Source organism: Paramisgurnus dabryanus, chromosome 7 (genome assembly GCF_030506205.2).
Source record: "Paramisgurnus dabryanus chromosome 7, PD_genome_1.1, whole genome shotgun sequence".
In the NCBI taxonomy this organism is placed as follows: Eukaryota; Metazoa; Chordata; class Actinopteri; order Cypriniformes; family Cobitidae; genus Paramisgurnus; species Paramisgurnus dabryanus.
Genome location: NC_133343.1, coordinates 28,056,799 through 28,079,017, shown reverse-complemented (window position 1 = coordinate 28,079,017; position 22,219 = coordinate 28,056,799). Strand labels below are relative to the sequence as shown.

Genomic DNA, 22,219 nt, shown 5'->3' with positions numbered 1-22,219 from the left:
CGACCCCCACGGTCCAATACGCGCATGTGAATTGCGGTTTTTCGGTTTATCCATCCAAATCTGTCAGTTTTATATTCCCTGCACTTTTGTTAATGTGCGCGTCCGCGTGATCTGCATGCTTATAAACGCCACAGCGAGTTGATATCCAGTCCCTGTGCGCTAGCTGCGTTAACTCTGCTTGAACTCTGCTTGCAATGCTGGTGTCAGATTTCATTCTCGTGCACACACACACAACAGAAGTACGAAAATAAAAAGAAGCAACACGACTGTCTTTTAAATCTGAGGTGTGGATTAATTATTTGTGCGTGTAGATTACATACAACAACAATGTAAAGATGCAAATTCGCGTGGGGCAATGCAAATTACGCAAATTGGGCTTGTTATTGATGCAAACGCGCGTTATTTGCCTCAACCACGTCTTCCGCGCAAGTTGAAAAAGTTCAACTCAAGAAGAGAATGCACATGATGCTAAAATAAATCCCACCAGTAGTCTTGAGGAAATCATTTTTGGTTTCTACACAGACAGCATGATGTTGGATTTAACAGTAGTGCAGTAAGGTATAGCCTTCATTTACAATGTAAAGTTAGTGTACTAAGTGTATTGTTGCATCACTAATAGTCACATAACAAAGTGCCTGCATGCTTCTGTGATGGTTAAGAGTCTGACCTTTAAATTGCAATATTTCTCCAGTGGGTGTTTTCGGTAAACCCTTCAGACAGATCTCACTGGTCAGGGCGAGTCCCACACCACAGCTACCTAACAAAAAACCAACCTGACTGCTCCCGGCATCCTGTAATGGCACACAAAAATAAGTTTAAACACTAAATTCACTGATGTCACATTAAGGTTTGAGTCTCTGTAGTCTTTACCTTTCGTGATAGTGGAACTTCGATGGGTACGGGAATGACTTCAGCCAATAAACAGCCATAAAACGCAACCCAGAACATAGCAGGGTCACTATTAGGATACACCAGCGCCACCTAAGTGCAAATCACAACATTGTTTGCTTATAATTTCTAGCAATGAATATTCCTTCATTACAAAGAGAGGTTAATGTTACGACAGCAATGTCACACAGCAGTGGCGCCTTGTGACTGCTCTTCCAAGGGGCGCAAATTCAAAATATGTGTTCGGAGTGTCATGTGTGTGCTCGTGTTTTCAAAATATGTGTTTGGTGCATCACATGTTTTGTCAAAATAAGTGCCTGCTGCACATGCGTCAAAACCGTTTATGATAAAAGAGACGCTCGCGTTCACAAAATACACGCAAGACACTCCCTTAACAGTAAACTCTGATTACGCATGAAATATCCAGAAATTCTTATAGAAGTTCCTAAAAAAATGTTTTTCCAAAGTGGATCATCTGAGTTTCTGTTTTTCTTACCCGATCCCCTGGTTTGAGTATCTGCTCATTTTTGGTTCCCAGTTTGTTGAGGAGAGTGTAAGCCAACTTCACACTACGACTCCACAGTTTACCTGCCAATCAAACACCAATCAACCTCACAGTCAGTCAATCAATCACAAGACTCAGTCAAGTATCTTATATGTGATCTTGCTCAATCTTACCATATGTAAGAGTATAGAGCGGTTTCCCTGTGATATCCAGAGCAGTGAGGGCGGGGCTTTTGCCCTGTGTGGCGCCCCATCGAGCTAATGCCGCCTGAAGTGCAGGAGGCCAGTTACTGACTACACCCAATGGCTCCCCCTTCACAGGGATAATCTGTCGACCTTCTGGTTTAGGGGTGTTAGGATCTGCCCGAGGAACTGAGAGATAGTGAAAGACAAATTTGATTTAAAGGGACAAGTCAATCACCCAAAAATGAAACAAAACAAAAAATAAACATGTATGCTGTTATTTTTTATAAAATATTTTTCTATAAAGCTTTTGCTGTATGACAGTTCAGTTTTATATCAAAGAAAGTCAAAATATATGAGGAGTTTAGATGCAAAACCCTCTAACTGTAGGTTCACACCAGCCGCGGAAGAGGCGGCAAAAACGCGTGAACCGCGTCCAGTTTGCCGCTTGAACATTTTGAGTTTACTCGCTTAATCCGCGCTTGAACGCCGCGCGTGAAATTCTAGTCATTCGAGAAATTCACGCGGAAATCCGCGTCATGGGAGGGGCTTCTGTGACTCCGCGGAGACTACACCACTCCGCTTGCTTCCTGTAATCACGTCACTACTACAGCAAGCTCCTGATTGGTTAACGCGGCGCGGAATTCCGCCAAAGTTCAGATTTTTGAACTCGCGCGTTTCCCGCGGCAACGCTCAATTCCGCGCCGTGTTTGCATTGACTTAACATGTAAATCATCCGCGCTTGCCGCCTCTTCCGCGGCTGGTGTGAATCCACAGTAAGTGCGTTTAGCTTCGGTTATTTCACTTTAATAACAATGAAAATGTTATTAGTCAGTTATTAAAATGCCCTATTTTCACAAATCTCACTGTCATTCACCAAATTCATCTTCCATGCACTTAGATCAGTGGTTCTCAAACTGGGGGCCGGGGCCCCCAGGGGGGCTGCGAGATGGTGCCAGGGATGCCCCAGTTTTATGACATTTTATAAAATACATTCATTTATCATGAATTCTGTTTAATTTAACCTAAAAAAATAAGGCTACTAACCAACAGCACTACTTTGTATAATTGTATGTTTTGTTTAATTAAATGTTACATTTTAGAACAGTTTTTTGTCATAAATTTTCTTTGGGGGGCCGCGAAGGAATGCACTGTACACAAGGGGGGGCTGCACACGGAAAAAGTTTGAGAACCACTGACTTAGATGACATCATTGTGCCGTTTAACGGCGCATTCACATGGGGCATAAGCGTTGACGCTTCCCATTCACTTTTAATGGGTGACGTCAAGCGTTGGCGAACTGAATTGTGGATCCGTCGGCGCCGCGTCAGTGCCGTTGCTCGCAGCAGAAGTTGAACATTTCTCAACTTTTCAAGCGGCAACGCGTGCGTCAGCCAATCATATCGCCTTATGCAAATAACCTAGGCAGAGCCAGCCAATTACGTTTATGGAAGACCGGAGCTTGTGTTGCGGCCACAGTGATTGGCTGTTGGCCACGCTTCAGACAAGCCTTCCGTTAAGCGTTAACGCTTACGCCCCGTGTGAATATATCGTAATGGACTCTGCCAACAACGCAATATTTCTGAATGACATTACGCTGGATATTTGATAAACATATTATACGTGCCGAGAGCATTCAATCAATATCATTATCTCATTTTTGACGGTGGTGGCACATTTAGTAGCTTTTCATCTAAACTCCTCATATTTTCATTTTGGTCGAACGAAACCTTAAAGAAAAAAACAAGCTGATAGACATTAAAGGTCCTATGTCACAAGACTTTTTTAAGATGCAAAATAAAACTTTGGTGTCCCCAGAGTACATATGTGAAGTTTATTTTTTCTCTCTCTTTCTCTCTGCACTAAATGAAACTCCCGTGGTTGGATAGTGCAGATCAAGGGGTGGTATTATTATAATAAGATCCCCTTATGACATCATAAGGAAAGACAGATTTTAATGACCTAATTTTGGATGTGCTTGTAGAGAATGTTTTACCAAAATTAAGTTACTGGGTTGATCTTTTTTATGTTTTCTAGGTTGATAGATGCAATTAAACAAGTCAGATTTTCATGCTATGGGACCTTTGATGTTTTTAAAAATTGGAGAATGATTTTATCACTTGTACCTTCTACAATCTCCTCCTGGTCATCCATGAAGAACTCACTGAGTTCTGGCCGCTTTGGTCGTTTCAGTGTGTTAAGCAGCTGTTGGATCTTTGTGGAGACGCGACTGGACACAGGAACACCTACACCAGGATTAGGGTCCAGCAGGGTGGGTTGAGACACACGAGCAAACACATACACACACTCTCAACTCACCTGGGTATTTGCAAATCTTGACTAAAGCTCCGAAAAGTATTTTGACACTTAAGCCATATTTTTCATACTAAATCTAAATTTCATAGAGATAACAAACTATCAAATAAAGAGGCATCTGCAAAAAACAAGTTTCCATACAGTTTCCAGATCTCTTGACAGAAATGCAATATAATATACATGACTATATTATCAGTGGTGTATACATAATGAACTGTATTGTTTTATTACCTAAGAATGTGCCGTTTTTTCTGCATATACCGCAGGTCCCCTTACATGGAAGTCACCTCCATGTTTCTACAGTAGCCCTTAATAGACACACCATTCTACAGAGTGCGTTTCATCACTGCGTTTGATGAAAACGTCATGTTTGTCCTGTGGCAGCTACCGTAGCTTCTCTTTGCGATTCAAAATTGAGGTTGGTTGCAAATCGCAATCTCACAGCTAGAGGCTGCTAAAAACCAACATTACACCTTGTGGTGTGATTATGTATTTTTACAACAAACTTCATTTCGGGACATTTCTTGCTATACAAAAGTATGCCATGTTTTTAATATTAACCCAGTTTGTTTGATATTTTGTTATGTAGATTTTAGGTTAAGCTCTTTTACACACTTCAAGCTTAAGTGTCCAAATGCCTTTTGAGGCCAGTGTGTATATTTATCCTCACAGTGGTATTTTTCAGTCCTGTCCAAAGATATCACATGAAATGTTTTAGATTTCAAACTAAACCAAAAGAAATGTGTATAATAAGCTTTTGCACCACATATGATATTATCCTATAAATGAAATGTAGGGAGAACTATTAAAATTTTATGTTAAAAAAGTCTCAGGAATGAAAAAACCCACATGTGAGCAAAGATGTAAAGTGATTTATCATTAATATTTTTATCTTATTTTGTGTTAGTTTTACTATGGTTTGTGCTGTCTCTATATAACACACACAGTATACAATCACAAACACAGACTCAAAGTTAAGTCTTATCACCTCTGCCTACTCTTCTCACTGACAGAGAAAAGCAACATGACACAAGTGGATAAAAGGCAGAAAAGAAAAAAGAAACGGGATGCAGTTAATGAGATAGTCAAACATTTCCTAAAGACTCATTTTAAAGTCCTTAATAACCCTTTCCCCGCCACTGACGAGTTATCTCGTCATTTAAGAGAAAACGTTTCCCTGCCAGCATCAACTAATTCAAAAACAGTTAAAACTCTGTGCATGTTTTTATCATTGTTCTTAATCTGATCTATAACAAAAGTTATTACCAAAAATGCAATTATTTACAGATTTTTTTGGTTAAAATTTTTTATTTTTGAAGAAACTTTCCCATATTTGAGAGGTGATAAAAAAGAACAAATGAAGATAGGGTAAAACTTTTTTCCCATTTTTTTCATTAATTTAGCAAAAAAATGACTTTCTTACTCAGTATTTTTGTCTTGTTTTTAGTAGAAATATCTAAAAATTCTTAAATGAAGCTGCTTTTTCTTGATGAGCAAAATGACCAAAAAATTAGTCTAGTTTTTAGACAAAAAATATACAATTTAAGTGAATTTGTGCTTAAAACAAGTAAAAATATCTGCCAATGGGGTGAGAAAAAAAATCTTGAAATAAGATTAACACTTAATTCAAGCAAAATTTTCTCACCCCATTGGCAGAATAATTTTGCTTGTTTTAAGCACAAATTCACTTAAATTGTATATTTTTTATATAAAAACTAGACATATTTTTTTAGGTAATTTTGTTCATCAATAAAATACATCTTTATTTAAGGAATTTTTGATATTTCTACTAAAAACAAGACAAAAATTCTGAGTTAGAAAGTCATTTTTTGCAGTGTTTATTTATAGACGATAACTTTATGGAAGGCATTTTGTGAAAGTTCTGTGAAAATCAAAAAAAAAAATGCTGGCAGGCAACCTTTTTTCAAAACGCTGGCGGGGAAAGGGTTAAGATGTAAACACAAAATTCTGAGAGACGAGAAGTTATGAAGAGCACTTACAGTACAACTGACATACATTTGACAATGTATGTACATTTACTGTAACACACAAATATATTTTTGTCCCTCTTTTAATTTCTCAAAAATATTCTTGCTCTGAAAATCTGTATGTTTTTGGTTTGTACAACACACACACACTCAGTACCGTCTGCTGTCTCCATCATGCTGGACCGGCTCTGTCCTCGACTCATTCCTCGCACCACAGCGTTGGTAGGGAGATCCACACGAGAGCCTCTGGCCTGAGCTTGGGATGGCACGTCAGGGGGCCCGACTCCTCCTCCTGGGTCTGACGCAAATCAACAAACATTACTCTCTCACATTGATTTAACTTTAAAACATTACATTTAAAATGTTCATGTTAAACACTGTGCATTTGTGAAAAATCTATGCCTACCCAGCATATGCTAATATATATGCTAAAACCAAGAATATTTTAAAGAAAACATGAAAAAATTGCTTGTTTTGTAATTATTATACAGAACAGGTGGTGGTGGTTAAACCAAATAGTGTGTTTGTGACAACTGAACGCCTTATCTCATCTTAAATCCAAAGGTAAACAGATTTTCCTCGCGGAAGGTCTGCATTAGATAAAAATGAGCAAATAAAATATTTCAAATCAATATTTAATGTTCCTTACCTTACTTGATTACTATGAGGTAAATTGCTGTGTAATAAGCGGGATAATGTACAGGCAGCCGGTTGTTATCACAAAATAAGCCACTTCAGTGTGATGATCGCACATAATACATTATCCCTTACTTAAAATAGTTTATTTTGTAAATATAACCAATTGGCTGTATATTAGGTAACTGGTTATAACAGGTCTTGTTTTATACTAAAGTGAAGAAATGCCCAATATCTTTTAAAGATCTGAATAACTTCTACCTCTGAAACTACTTTCTTTTTTGCTGATATCAACAATACTATGTGGGCAAAGAAAAAATATATTACCAGAAATGCTACCCTTGTTTTCACAGCCTAATCCAATCCCAATAGATAAAATCAAACCCCACCCAACATTATTTTCTGATGTATACTCTATAAAAAAAAAACACTTTATTGTTGCCTTTACAAAATGCAATGTGTCTGCAAATGGCATTTCGTTTAAACAAAATCAATTAAAGGAAACCCTGCTATGTTAATGGCAGTCTACATATTGTCTAAAACTACTGTTAACATCTCCTGACTTTTTACACACACTCAAGATAAATCGTATGCAGGAAAAGCACACTCCCTTAATAAATACAGACTAGAATCAAGTGTATATTAAAGTATAATGGATGATCAGTCCAGCATAGTAAACATAACCACCACACAAACTGTCTTTATTTTATTTCAATCACCTGCTATGGACCAATCATTCATAAGCTTTAAATACACAATGACATGAGAGAGTGAGGGAGGGGCTAGTGGGTGTGGCCTGTGGAGGGGGTGGAGGAAATCTTCACAGTAATTCTTACACACAAAGGGTAAAGTGAAAGTTGTTAACACTTAATTTTTACCTTTTCCTATTCTTCTCACTGATGGTCAAAAGGCACAAATGAACAAAAAAGAAAAATTTGACATAAAGAACCAACTGTTTATAAAGTAAAAAGTAGAAAATAGTGCTAAAAATTAAACTTAATACCAAAATATAAAAGAACACGAATTTACTTGCAATACAAAAAGCGTGTGTGGTAATATGTGACACACTCACCAATACGTGTTGCAGCAAAGGCTTCAGCAAGAGCGGAGGGCTGTGAATGCGAGTGGGGCGGATGAGCGAATGCAGGTGGGGGCGGAGCCTGCTGAGACTGGGCGGCCTGGGCAGGGCGAGACTCTCCATGAGAGAGAGTTGAGGATGCAGAGGAGGAAGTGGAGGAGGCGTGAAGAGAACTATTAATCCAGGTGTCTGGAGAATGCTGTGGCCCGGCACTTTCACTGGACACCGCCTCATCATCGGAAGAAGAGGAGGAGTCTGAAAGTATGACAGTATGTAATTGTCCACTAGTACACAGTTTACATAGTGTTTATATATGTGTGGAGTGTTACCTGGCGGTGTGCAGTTGTCAATCGGTGACTGTACGTAAGCAGAACGACGTTTGGTTGGCATGGGCAGTGCCATCTTTTCCTCTTTATGCTTTGCCAGTGCTGCCTGAACCGCCTCTGTATGAATATCTGACAGAAGAGGATAAAACTGAATTTGTAAAACAAACTGTACATCATGGCTATATTGCTTCGAGGACCATATCTAAAAGACCTTTTCTGCATCTCTTTACTTAAATCAAGATGTAAGCAGATGCCTTAACAGCTGTTTTGTATCCAACGTGACAGGGGTATATTTAAAGATAAACATCCTGAGGTTAAACACTTTGCTCAAAAGCACAACAGTGATTGGAATCTTATTCTTTTTCCGGTTCATGGGATGCTACTGACTGATTCAAATCAGCGACCTTTGTATTATCAGCACAGCTCCTTAGCCACAAAACAGAGAATTTTGATTATATAACAAGGACATAAACATAAAAATGCAACGAACTCAACAAATCACTGAAGTAGTAAGTAGCTTAATGCAAAACTAATGACTGATTTCCGAACATACCCCTCATTCCCCATTGGTTCGTTAAACAAGTTGCCTTGTCCCATTGAATAAGCCAATGTTGCAATTTCTGGCTTGTTGGGAGAAAGAAGTCCCACAAAGATTATATTTAAATAAACCTAAAATGGCTTGATTGCACATGAAGATGAAATCGCAGAATGTATCATGTCATTGAAAAACCTGCATCGGGCCAAACAGCCTACAAAGGACCATCAATCCCCAAATGACTCAATTCACTCAGGCAACCATTTGGTCGACTATCACAGCAGATGACTAAATGGTTTATACAATGATGTGGTGAAAGAAAAAATATTGCCATGTGGTGAAAATCTCTAGGAACATTGTCGTCTGTAAAGCTCTACGTTCAAACCAAATGTGAATGAAGCGTTAAAGGATTAGTCCATTTTCAAAAAAAAAAATCCAGATAATTTACTCACCACCATGTCATCCAAAGTTTCTACCAGTTTGTTATCCCCGTACAATTTATCGCCCACCCCTTTTGATGTCTTACACAGTGGTAGACCAAGATGAGATAAATAAATAAAAAATTATCGTGTTTCATGTCATCATGCCATTTTTACCAGATCTGTAGCGTTCATCTCTAGTTCCACTGCTCCTGTGCCGTCGCCGTGTGCGTCGTTGGCGAGAGGAGGAGGAGGAAGAGGAGTTTGAAGGACCAGGGCCCGGTTCAGGCACAGGGGCAGAGCTTGGACCAGGAGACTGTTCATCGTATGCTGGAGGCGGAGCCAAATCTGCAGCCATAGCAAAAACAAAAACATTACCTCAAAATTTTCTATTTTTTCTTGCAACCATTAGATAAAGTGGGAGCGTTTGACACTCTACACATGACCAGTAGAGGGCATTGCAAATGGATTTTTGGACTAAAACCCTCAACCTCAAGGGAAAGAGCCTGAGAAGATGTTTCATAACCACATTAACATATGAGTCAACTGAGAAAACAAGCAGAGAATAACATGCAGAAAAGGAGTATAAATAAGCAGGACAACTTGTGTCGTTCTTACTTTGTGTTTGTGCCAAGTAGGGTGCTAAAAGTTTGGCCCTCTTCTTCTCGTAACCTTTTTGTGTGATGTCACCTTAAAAAAAGAAAGATAAAAGCATTAATAGCCATTTACGAACATGTATACACCCAGTTTATACCTTTAATCTACTTATTTTGGGGTAAGCATCCAAATGCTTTGGGACTACATTTATCATTTCTTTTTGTAAGCAGTTCTTTGTAAAATTATCACAGACTGTGGCACTAGAACAACACAAATACAAACATATCATCACATTTTACATTTCTCGACAAAGTCTAATGGAGTGACTAGTAAATGCTGCATCTGCTGGCTTGTGAGTGTGAAAGAGAGTATAATGTGTAATCTAGTGGGATTATATGAGATCCAAAGAGCTTTGGTGATGATACATGTGGAGGGTATGCATCACAAAGCTCATTTCAACACATCCCCGAAGGGTAAAGATTTTATGAGAGATAACACAGATATCTTTATACTAATCCCATTAAAATAAAATTGGCCTTTACACTTAAGCTTCATACTCACTGCAAAACGTACCGTGTTGACAGTAAACAGCACAAATGAAAGCGTAAGACAAAGCGTTCTGTCATTCCCAGCATTTAAAAAGAAAAAACACAGAAAGGAGAGAAGAGTCGACGGCCATAAGTAATGCATGAGGACCCAGCTGCACTATGGGATATTTTTAGCTTTAGTGGACTGCTCTATGATGTGTAAGTATATAGGAGTGTGTGTGTATGTGTAGATGTGCTCAAGTTCATTTTCTTTACGAGTCTTTAAGTGTCTGGAGAAAAGCAATAAGTGAGATAATAGGTCAGCTTTTAAGGGATGTGTAAATGCATTACTAACTCAATTGCAATCTAGAAGGTTGTGGCCCGAGGTGGTCCAGTTTACACTTAGGATTAGATGGATTTTGATTGGTTGTTGGGAGAATGATGATAATGTGATGTGAGCTACAAAAGACTGTGGATTGGACTGGACTCACATGACAACATCACATTATAGACACATCATTTGACTGAAATGCAGATTGAGAATTCAGTCAACTTTTTTATCTTGACTAGTGATGAGTTGCTGTGACATAAAAAAAAGTTGAAATAGCTAAAGCTATTATTAAGTTACAGAAACTCATCAATAGTCAAAAAAATAATAATTTTACAGTGTGTTTATTGAATCAATGCTTTAAAAAAATATTTTTAGCTGTTCCAGCTGTTCCTGCGGCCTAGTTGGTAAAGCACTGCATTAGGAACACAAAAGGTGGTGGGTGGGAGTCAGTTGAATGCATTGAATGCACTGTATGTCAGCTAAATGCAATGAAAAGGGTAATAACAACCAGCTATTTTTTTCTTTTGAATACAGCATATGTCCCTTGTACTTTTGTATACTTGTATACCATTAAGCACACACTGTAATTATGCACATATAGAAGTAAAACGACATGTGCACGCACAAAAACACAGTAGGGATGTTCTTGGCCATTAAGTGGACAGTTAAAAAAGGGGGGGGCACTCCTCCTTTAGATAAAAGATAAAACTGCATGGGTATTAGTGTTTTACAGTAATTATCAGGATGGTGAGCACTTTTGATAAAACAGTGCCTTTTAAGTCACCAGTCGAATTGAATTACTGATTATTTAGCAACTACATATTTGATTAGTAAGTAACGCTGCATGCATTATTGTGAGTAGTCTTACATGCTATATTTTTATAAAAATATTTAAATTATTAAATTATTCAAATATCCTAATTATTATATATGACCCCTATAGTAATTTCTGTTGTCATAAAAAATGCTGTCGCTGACTGGCAACTTTCATTTGTCACACTATGATTATTAACTACAAATGCTGAAAGATGATAAATAATAAAAGAATTGGCGAGCAACCAGTTAAACCACAGAAATATATGTGACCCTGGACCACAAACCATAAGTCATAAGTCGCATAGGTATATTTGTAGCAAAAGCCAAAAATGCATTGTATGGGTCAAAATGATAGATTTTTCTTTTATGCCAAAAATCATTAGTATATTATGTAAAGATCATGTTTCATGAAGCTATTTTGTAAATTTCCTACCGTAAATACAGTCACCTAAAGGATTATTAGGAACACCATACTAATACTGTGTTGGACCCCCTTGCGCCTTCAAAACTGCCTTAACCTCCTAAGACCCTGGTTTTGGTTGGTCTTTTTTTCAAATTCCACCACATCTCAAAGATGCTCTATTGGGTTGAGATCTGGTGACTGTTAAGGCCATTTTAGTACAGTGAACTCATTGTCATGTTCAAGAAACTAATTTGAAATGATTCAAGCTTTGTGACATGGTGCATTATCTTGCTGGAAGTAGCCATCAGAGGATGGGTACATGGTGGTCATAAAGGTATGGTCGTGGTCAGAAACAATGCTCAGGTAGGCCGTGGCATTTAAATGATGCCCAATTGGCACCAAGGGGCCTAAAATTTCTCAACAAAACATCCCCCAAGCCATTACACCTCCACCACCACCAGCCTGCACAGTGGTAACAAGGCATGATGGATCCATGTTCTCATTCTGATTACGCTAAATTCTGACTCTACCATCTGAATGTCTCAACAGAAATCGAGACTCATCAGACCAGGCAACATTTTTCCAGTCGTCAGCTGTCCAATTTTGGTGAGCTTGTGCAAATTCTAGCCTCTTTTTCCTATTTGTAGTGGAGATGAGTGGTTCCCTGCTGCTGTTGTAGCCCATCCACGTCAAGGTTGTGCGTGTTGTGGCTTCACAAATGCTTTGCTGCATACCTCAGTTGTAACGAGTGGTTATTTCAGTCAAATTTGCTCTTCTATCAGCTTTAATCAGTCAGCTAATTCTCTTCTGACCTCTAGCATCAACAAGGCATTTTCGCCCACAAGACTGCCGCATACTGGATGTTTTTTTCTTTTCACACCATTCTTAAACCCTATAAATGGTTGTGCGTGAAAATCTCAGTAACTGAGCAGATTGTTAAATACTCCAACAAGGATGCCACGGTCAAAATTGCTTAAATTACCCTTCTTCCCATTCTGACATTCAGTTTGGAGTGCACGAGATTGTCTTGACCAGGACCACACCCCTAAATGCATTGAAGCAACTGCCATGTGATTGGTTGATTAGATAATTGCATTAATGAGAAATTGAACAGGTGTTCCTAATAATCCTTTAGGTGAGTGTATATCAAAACTTAATTTTTTTTTTTTAGTGGATGCAGTTGCTAATGACTTCTTTTGGACAACGTTAGAGGCGATTTTCTCAATATTTAGATTTTTTTCACCCCCTAACTGTGGGTTCACACCAGCCGTGTTTGAGGCGTCAAATTCGCGTCTACCGTGTCTAGTTTGCCGCTTGAACACTTTGAGTTTACTAGTTTCATTGGCGCGTGAAAGTTGCGCATGAAATGATAGTCATCGAGACATTCATGCGGAAATTTGCGTCATGGGAGGGGCTTCTGCAACTCCGCTCACTTTCTGTAATCATGTCACTACTAGCAAGCTCCTGATTGGTTTAACACGGCGCTTTTTTCCGCACCATGCTAAATGCCTTATTCACACCGTGAGACGCGCGTCAATGCGTCTTTACTTTGACTTAACATTGAAATCACTCACGCTTGACGCCTCTACCACGGCTGGTCTGAACCCTGCATTGGAGTCCAGATTTTCAAATAGTTGTATCTCGGCCAAATATTGTCCTATCCTAACAAACCATACATCAGCTTATTTATTTAGCTTTTGGATTATGTATAAATCTCAATTTTTTTTAAATTTAGTGGTCCAGAGTCACATATATGATTCATAAAACAATAAATATTAACCTTAATTGTTTAATAAAGTGCTGTTATAGATTTCTATGGTTTTACAGTATGAAGCATTAACGCTAACACAACAGAGACTAAACCATGCAGTCCCCCAGTGTATTTCTGTATTAAACACCAGACACTCTGACTGTGGGAAATTCGACTTGAAGCGGGAATGTGTGTGTGTTCCTGTGCAAGTGGGTGAGTCTGGTACATATGTGTGTGTAATATACAGAAAGAAAAAAGGAAAGCCAAAGACAAAAATATCTAGCCGTTTTCTATATTTATTGTTTCCTTTTAAAAGCGTACTTCTGTCTGACCACACTATTTTCAAATACTCATATACACCCCCACCCCTAACTGGATCACTAACTATGAAACACTACAAAACACAAGAGCTCTCACAATAACTTTCACTCAAGACACAATACAGCGTTATCTCTCCATTGTGTGCTTTTTCTCACACACACACACACACACACACACACACACACACACACACACACACACACACACACACACACACACACACACACACACACGCACACGCACACGCACACGCACACACACCACACACGCACACACACACGCACGCACACATGCACACAGTCTTGGTTACCCACCACCAGATGGTGACTCAACATTAGGCAACACTGTATCGCACTGTACTGAAGTTTAATTTCATCCACCCCCCTTTACTGTTCTTTTGTACACATCCCAACTTCTGTCTTTCTTTGCGCACACACATTTCCTTTTTTCCCTCTGGATGATGTCATGTTCTCCAGTGTAAATCTTCGACACTATGACACGGTTTCCTGTTCTGCCGAGAGGATAAAAACAGGCCCGTGTGAGACACGAAACAGACAGAAAGTGTCAGTGAACATGACACAACAGTGAGTTCAATTAATTTTCATCTGTTCTTGTGTTTTTAGATCAGTGTTTCTCAACCGGGAGCCCGAGGAGCTTTGGTAAACCTCAACGGGGTCCTAAAGATGACTTAAAATCATTTAAAATAAGTTAAGCATCAATATTTGCTAAAACATCTAAAAATCAAGATATTTGTTAGCATTTGGTTATTTTATAACAAATATACGTCTTTCTAGTTTTATTAAGCTCTAAAATATTTAGTAAAAAATTGTGAGTAGGGGTTCAAATAGTCCTTTGCACTCTCATATTAAAGCTACAAAAGCTGTCACTTTGAGTGGTACCCTTTCAGAAAGTACACCTTTTTACCTAAAGGGTGCATATTAGTACCTCAGAGATGTATATTGGTATCTTATGGCGCTTTTCCATTGCATAGTACCCCACGGTTTAGTTTAGTTTAGTTTAGTTTGGGTCAAATCAGCTCACCTCACTTTGGCGTGGTTAGCTTTTCCATCGAGTTTAGTATCACTTCGTAGTGGGAGGGATTATAGGCGTGTCGTTATATTTGCGCTGCCTACTGCTGTGACATCATACAAGTGGGGGGGGGTCTTTGTACATTCCCATACATTTATTTATTTCTCACAAAATTAAAATTGGCCACCACAAATAGATATTTGTACATCGTGTTTATCACTACCTCTGTCTCACAAATGTGCTGCCACAAACTGCATGTCTGGAAAAAACTGTTATGGTGTCCCTGATTCTCAACCTGTGGATGTTTTTCATCGCTAAAAGGGAGTTTGGGAAACTTATAGCAGAGCACAGATGACAATAGGTTTGCTAGAGACAGCGCAAGCTAGCACTGAGATAAAGCTAATCTTTTACATTATAGCGATAACGCTGGTAGTGACGATTCTCTTAGACCAATCAGTGATCTATGGGGTTTTCAGTCACGTTTAGTATCAGCTCTGGTTGCTTGGAACCCCAATCGAGGTGGTACTAAAAAAAAGTATCGGGTACCACATACTGCACCTAATGGAAAAGCTTCTAAAAGTAAGCTGACCCGACCCAAACTAAACCAAACCGTGGGGTACTATGCAATGGAAAAGCGCTATTAGAGGTAGATAAATGGTACCTTTTTAAAGGGTACCGACCCAGTGACAGGTTTTGTCCCTTTTTTCTAAAAATGTACAATAAGGAGGCTTGATGTCAAAAAGGTTGAGCTCCACTGTTCTTGACTACACAACCTGTTTTGCAAACCTGCTTGTAGAAACAGTAATGTCAGAGTTACGAGGGTGTGTGCATGCAGGTGACAACAAGACTCAAATTACCGCCTCATACACCTGAGAACAAGCCTAGTCAGGTGTAGTCACTATGTAGTACAGTACATGGAAATGTATATACGGTGTGTTGTCGTGTTTAATTTATGACTAATCATGCATTACAGTATTTTTAGTTGTTGTTATAATATGTGACCCGTCACGGAAACCAGGGACTCAAGTCGGCAGCACAAGTTTCGAGAAAATGAGAAACAAAGTTTTTTTTTCGAAATTTGTGATTTTCGTTTTATTGCAGAATCTGTTAGTTGAGATCACGAAGAAGCCTCTCCATGTTTGAGATAGCAGTTTTTGTATATTTAAAAGCGTACATTTTGCGGTTAAAATAGGCTTGTTTTTCCGGAGATTCTAGCGTGCAGCGGGGGGCGTCATTGTCTGTGTGTATATTTACATACTGTATAAGCTTGTGTTTTCACCTCCGCCCCCAAAGGGAACAGCGTGACTACTAAATAAGGATAGTTCGCCCAAAAATGAAAATAATGTAATTAATGACTCACCCTTATGTCGTTCTAAACTCGGAAGACCTCCGTTCATCTTCGGAACACAGTTTAAGATGTTTTATCGTTAGATTTAGTCCGAGAGCTTTCCCCTTCATTGAAAATCTATGTATGGTTTCCATGTCCAGAAAGTTAATAAAAACATCATCAAAGTAGTCCATGTGACATCAGTGGGTCAGTAAGATTGTGTTGATGCATCGAAAATACAGTTTGGTCCAAAAATAGCAGAATTACGACTTTATTCAGCATTGTCTTCTCTTCCGGCTCGAGCGTGAAGTCACGTGACTGTAGTGACGCGCTGCCCTGTTCCTCAGACATGTTTGCTAAGTTTTTTTTTTTTTTTTCAAACTTATAGCCTGCGTCTCCCCAGACTGTAAAGCTCGGGCGCACAAAACAAAAGAAAAATAAAAGAAGCTGGGGCGGAACAAATAACAGTCAGCCACAGATATAGTTGTATTCTTCATATAATTGGCTACATGTTTTGTCTATCAATATTTTCCATGAAGTCATTGGCTGATGGAGGAACGAGCGAGCCATTGGTAACCTCTCTAAAGGATGTCACGTTTTCGACGGCGCTGTTTGGATGATCTATTATACTACTTCCCTATTTTAAATACAAACTTTGAAGGCGGGTTCATGTGTTTAACGGAGTGTAAGCTCATATACCCTTACATGTTACGATTTAAATAGTCTTCAGATTATATATTATATTGTATTACCAGACATTCATGCGAAATCTGATGTAAACAATCTATATTTCACGGATTATACGCATTTGTGGACAAATATGGTCATTGGATAATCTGAAACAGACTGGATTCGACTTGTGATCCCCACAAAGGTAAAAGAGTCATGTTTATTTTTGCGGGTTGTCATTTGGTCATAAAATACTACATATGATGCTAGAACATCTCAAAAAGGGTTTTACAGGGGGCATGGCTTAGCTAAATGAGATGTAAATGAGCCCTATTGTCTCCCCCAGCTGAAAAGAAGAGTCCCTTTCGTCTCCATTTTCTCGGTTGAGTATTTCTGAGTTCCTATATTCAAATGGCCACAACTTCTCCAAATCTTATCAGATTTCCATGTGTTACACATCGTTGGAAAGCTTAGAAACTGCACTTTCAGAATCTGTGAATAACTCAAAATGCCCAGATCCGACTTGTGTCCCTACTTTCCGTGACTGGTCACATATACTCTACTATTCATGTTTCAAGTTAAAACAACCTCAGTTAACCTACTCCCTGGAAACCACCTGTAACAACACCTTAGCAACCACTTAGCAATGCACTAACCACTCTCTGCACTAAAACGGGCAACCACCCACAACACCTAGCATCTTTCTAAGAGCAAACTCTCACAGAGGCCTAAGTTTTGTCATGCAGTGATTTAAAGGAAAACACCACAGTTTTTCAATATTTTACTATGTTCTTACCTCAACTTAGACAAATGAATACAAACCTATCTTTATTCAATTCGTGATATTAATCTTTGTACAGTGCGTCATGAATGTGTTAGCATTTAGCCTAGCCCCATTCATCCCTTAGGATCCAAACAGGCAAACATGTAGAAGCCACCAAACACTATGTTTTCACTATTTAAAGACTGTTACATGTTCAGTTACACGAGTAAGTATGGTGGCACAAAATAAAACGTGGCGATTTTTTAAGCAGATAAAAATGAGAACTATATTGTATGGCGGGAGAGCACTTGGTTTGCGGCACTTTGACCTTGGGCGCATTAATATTGAAGGAAGATTGAGCGAGATGTGGAGTAGTCAGGAGTGATTATGTTACCATGCACAGAGGTCGAAGTGCTGCAAACTAAGTTCTCGTCCGCCATATAATATAATTCTCAATATAATTCTTTTGTGCCACCATACTTACTTGTGTAACTACTCATGTAACAGTCTTTAAATCGGGAAAACATGGAAGTGTTTTTGTGGCTTCTAAATTCATCCCTGTTTGGATCCTAAGGGATGAATGGGGCTAGGCTAAATGCTAACACATTCACGACACGCTTTACAAAGATTAAGTAAACGCATTGAAAAAAAGATACGTATGTATTAATTTGTCTAAGTTGAGGTAAGAACACAGTAAAATATTGAAAAACGGTGGTGTTTTTCTTTAACAACTCCTGTTAATAAAGGTCATGTGTGATTTTATGTCATGTTGCTGGCTTGTAGTTGTTTTGGTGGCATATGGGCTTCTTAATGCTTTTAGCTATTTGTTATGAATGAGATCAGCCTAAGGGAATCTCTTCTGTTGTCATAGCAACAGTGACCCTAAATACAACCCACTTAAATCCATACCCACACATACCAGAACAACATGAAAACACACTATAATCAGATGTAAAAGATCTATGGGTATCTATATCACATAGTAATGCTGCTATTGTTTTCTTATACCTGTTGTCTAAGCCAGTTTTTTATCTTTATGATGCCAAGGAACCCCAAATATGATAAACTATATAATCGATAAAATATGATAAAATATATAGTTGGCTTTACTTAATTTAGGGATGCACCGATACCACTTTTTTGGAATACGAGTACGAGTACGAGTACTTGCATTTCAGTACTTGCCGATACCGAGTACTTAATAAAAAACATGATTTAAATTTACAGGTAACAGCTTTATTCATATAATTTAACAAAAAAACAAGGGACTAGTTTTCCAGTTTGTTATAACTCTGCCTCTTTGGACAACGCAAGAGGCATTAACCCCTTACACGCTGCTCAAACATAGACATTTCTCAGACCGTGGTATCGATCCCTGGTATCGGAGGACTTTTAACGAGTACGAGTACTTTAGAAAATGTGGTATCGAGGCCGATACCCGATACCAGTATCGGTATCGGTGCATCCCTATTAAACAATATTAACAGAACAACCAGCCTGATCTCATTAGAAATCATACATATTGTACAAGTTGGCTAATTTGTATCAATTCATACAAAGTGAATCGTGCAAAATCGTACAATTCTCATAAAAAAAAAAAAAACGAACCACTAACCCCCCACCTGACCCCAATGTTACAGGGGTCAAGGCAAATCGTACCAAAACGTACAAATGTGGTCGTATGAATTGATACGAATAAGCCAACTCGTAAACGAATTCTCGTGAGTTAGCGTTGGAAAAACATATATACCATGAAATATACTGTTACCATGAAATAAAATGACTCATTCCTTAAAATTGATTTTTAGTCATATCGCCCACCCCTACAGCCACCTATGTTGTTTTTTTCCCAAAAAAACTTTCGCGATGTATGATTTTTCATGATGTAAGCAAAGTCAACAGTGATTACAAGATGTTTGCTTTTATTTATTTAATGTCATTTATTTTTGAGCTATGACTTAAATAAATACACATCTATTAAATTTTCAATGAAAGCCAAAAATTGCCTTGTTTTAGCCTAGAAGTCTGGCCTGTGACTGGACGGCTATAAGACGTCTTTTAAACACAAAATTGCTTTCTGGGATTCCTTGATTTTCCCATTATTCTCCAAAAGATTAAAGGCGGGGTGTACAGTATGATCTCTGAAAGGCAATGTTGACATTTAAAATTACCTAAACAAACACGCCCCTAACCCAACAGTATCTGGACCTTCTTTTGATAGACCCACCCCACACATACGCAACCCAGGCAACGATGTTGGTTAGTAGACACGCCCCTTACTGCTGATTGGCTACAAGTGTGTTTTGGTACTCTGCCGGACTCCCTTTTCCAAAGTGTTTTTCAAAAATCATGCACCCCATCTTTAATGTATCTTGCACCCTACAGTAAGTCAGTATGTAGACTAACAACAATTTGGGACAAATAAAATGAAATCATATATCTTATATCATACAAATAAAAAATTAATTCCCTCAATGGAAAATGTTATTAGAGTAAGATATTCACAAGTCAAAGTGATAGCAGTTTATAAAAGCTGAGTTTGTGCATGTGGTTTGTCCGCTGTGAATAGGATGTGCGTTTCCACATGTCCATCACACAACAGTGAATAATTCAGTTAGTGAACCACACAGCAAGTAATATTAACTCTTTATACCTCCCTTATTTCTTTCTCTCCCTCTTCTAGGCTGTATTTCTTTAAAGCGTTTGTTTGGAACTATATTTTAGGAAATTATTTGTTGCACTCGCTTGCAGATAAAACACCTGTTAAAGGGACAATCATCATTTACTTCCCTTCAAGTTGTTCCAAACCTGTATAAATTACTTTGTTTTGCTTAACACAAACAGAAGCACCATGGACTTCCATAGTAGAAAAAATACTATGGAAGTCAATGTTGCTCAAAAACAAACATTGGTTTGGTTACAAACATTGCTTAAAATTACTTTAGAAAAGAAAATGTAAACAAGTTGTTGAGGATGAGTAAATGATGACAGAATTTTCATTTTTGGGTGAACTATCCCTTTAAATGAACCTACTTACATTACGCTAACATTAATGCATTTGGCATCTAAAGCAACTTACAGTATGTTCAATCTATACATTGCTTTTATCAATAAAAGAGACAGAGAGTACATGTTTAAAAACCCTGCTGTGAATCGTGGGTAAAATATTGCATTGCTTCTTGCCGCTCTGTGACCTAGATTGAAGTAATCTCTCTTTCTCTGTTTTGACTCTGTAACTCCTTTTCTTTACAACTTAAAAAACCAGCTTGTCCTCCTACACTACAGCCACACTGGGAGCATAAGCTACTGAGGTTACCTGAACACACACACACATACATACATACACAACCAAGCGAACATTACACACCAGGTCCAAGCCTATTTGATTCAAGTGTACGCCGACAATCTAAGGAAGTGGATTTCCACACACACCGCTCATTTGATCAGCTTAAGTGCATAAAAGCGTCTGAGTATGTGCTAGGAATTTCAGCAGGGATCACTACGGCTCGGCCCTGATGCCTTCAATGGTGTCCATTGTGTGTGAATCTGTCAGAACCTCCCATCTCCACCCCTAATGCTCTGTCATGGAGACACACACACACACACACACACACACACACATAAATACAGACAAACTCTTTCATTCATAACACACATACAAACAACAAATATGTGCTGAAAGTGCACTATCTGCAGGGCCTTTCCTCTTCGGGACAGGATGACTTTTAACATAGATAAAGAGAGGATGAAACAATAGGAGGACATTGATAACTGTAGTACATACCATGTGTGTGACATTTTAAGATAAAAAAGTGAATTTAAACTCTTCAACTTTTTTTACATTCTTCTAAGATAATTTTTAAAGAACGTCCAGGTCAAAGTTGATGACTTTTTTAAGGTGTCCTTATACTTATGCATCAAACCTATGCCATTGGCCGCTGCTTGTTTATGGCAATTACAGTGTAGGTCTTCGCCATAGCCCAATATTCCAAACCTGTAACTTGCATTTACAAAGACCACAACAGCTGTCATTGTTCCACTTTTTATCCAGAAACCCTCCCACAGAGCAGAGGTGAAGAGATTGAAACCGAACCCAGAGTTCCTATTGCTTTCATATTGCAACATCCAATACTCTGCTATTGTAAAGCACACTGCCAGTGACTAGCAACAGCAGAGAGGAATGATCTCATTCATTCCAATGGAAGCTTGGCATATTCCGCCGGCATGCACGACAGTGACCTTTGGTGACACAGAGTAGGCATGTCCAGTGACTTGATAAAGTTATGGAAAGATAAAGGTGCCAAAGAATGCACTTGTTGCACAATATGTGAAATTGTTCACTGTTATCTACATAGAAGATATGTGACCTTATTAAGTGCAAAAATTATCCATGTTTTACATGTCTATTTTCAACCCTAGGATTTTTCCTTAGAATGAAATGGGCTGTTATTACCTTATTTGGAAGGGTCATAAATAATAATGTGGAGCTCTGCTCTGATTGGCTGTTTCACAGCGAGGCTCATGTCAGTAGCTCACATTAGTAAACAGACCTTATATGTTCGAGCCTGTATCAGACGAAGGTACAGATTTTGAGGAACAACCAACTGTTAGGAGATTAGAAATGGATGTTTCTGAGTGGTTCGTTTATTTTTGTTTTTAGTATGGACCTCCAAAACCTTAAGGGCACGTTACAGTTGTGCGTAGGTCCTACAGCGTAGGTTCCACGTCGGTTTTCATTTATACTTTTGCGTTGACATGCAAACACTTGCGCAGACCGCTGGTGGGCAGTATCCACGCGTGTAACCACAGTAGC

The 22,219-nt window shown here is 38.6% G+C and overlaps 1 protein-coding gene across 4 annotated transcripts in view; it reads right to left on the bottom strand.

The window, feature by feature from the left end:
* Window positions 1-22,219, bottom strand: part of dip2bb (disco-interacting protein 2 homolog Bb) — a 46,421-nt gene that overhangs the window by 21,505 nt on the left and 2,697 nt on the right. For 2 of the 4 annotated variants that reach the window (XM_065272753.1, XM_065272755.1), the window contains exons 2-12: window positions 9,492-9,563; window positions 9,051-9,221; window positions 7,923-8,048; window positions 7,588-7,848; window positions 6,037-6,177; window positions 4,880-4,897; window positions 3,702-3,821; window positions 1,567-1,764; window positions 1,385-1,476; window positions 871-981; window positions 668-791 (exon numbers count right to left, since the gene is read on the bottom strand). In XM_065272753.1, the coding sequence (XP_065128825.1) occupies window positions 668-791; window positions 871-981; window positions 1,385-1,476; window positions 1,567-1,764; window positions 3,702-3,821; window positions 4,880-4,897; window positions 6,037-6,177; window positions 7,588-7,848; window positions 7,923-8,048; window positions 9,051-9,221; window positions 9,492-9,563 (1,434 nt within the window). The remainder of the gene's footprint in view (window positions 1-667; window positions 792-870; window positions 982-1,384; window positions 1,477-1,566; window positions 1,765-3,701; window positions 3,822-4,879; window positions 4,898-6,036; window positions 6,178-7,587; window positions 7,849-7,922; window positions 8,049-9,050; window positions 9,222-9,491; window positions 9,564-22,219) is intronic. The other 2 variants (XM_065272754.1, XM_065272756.1) reach the window with 1 other exon arrangement.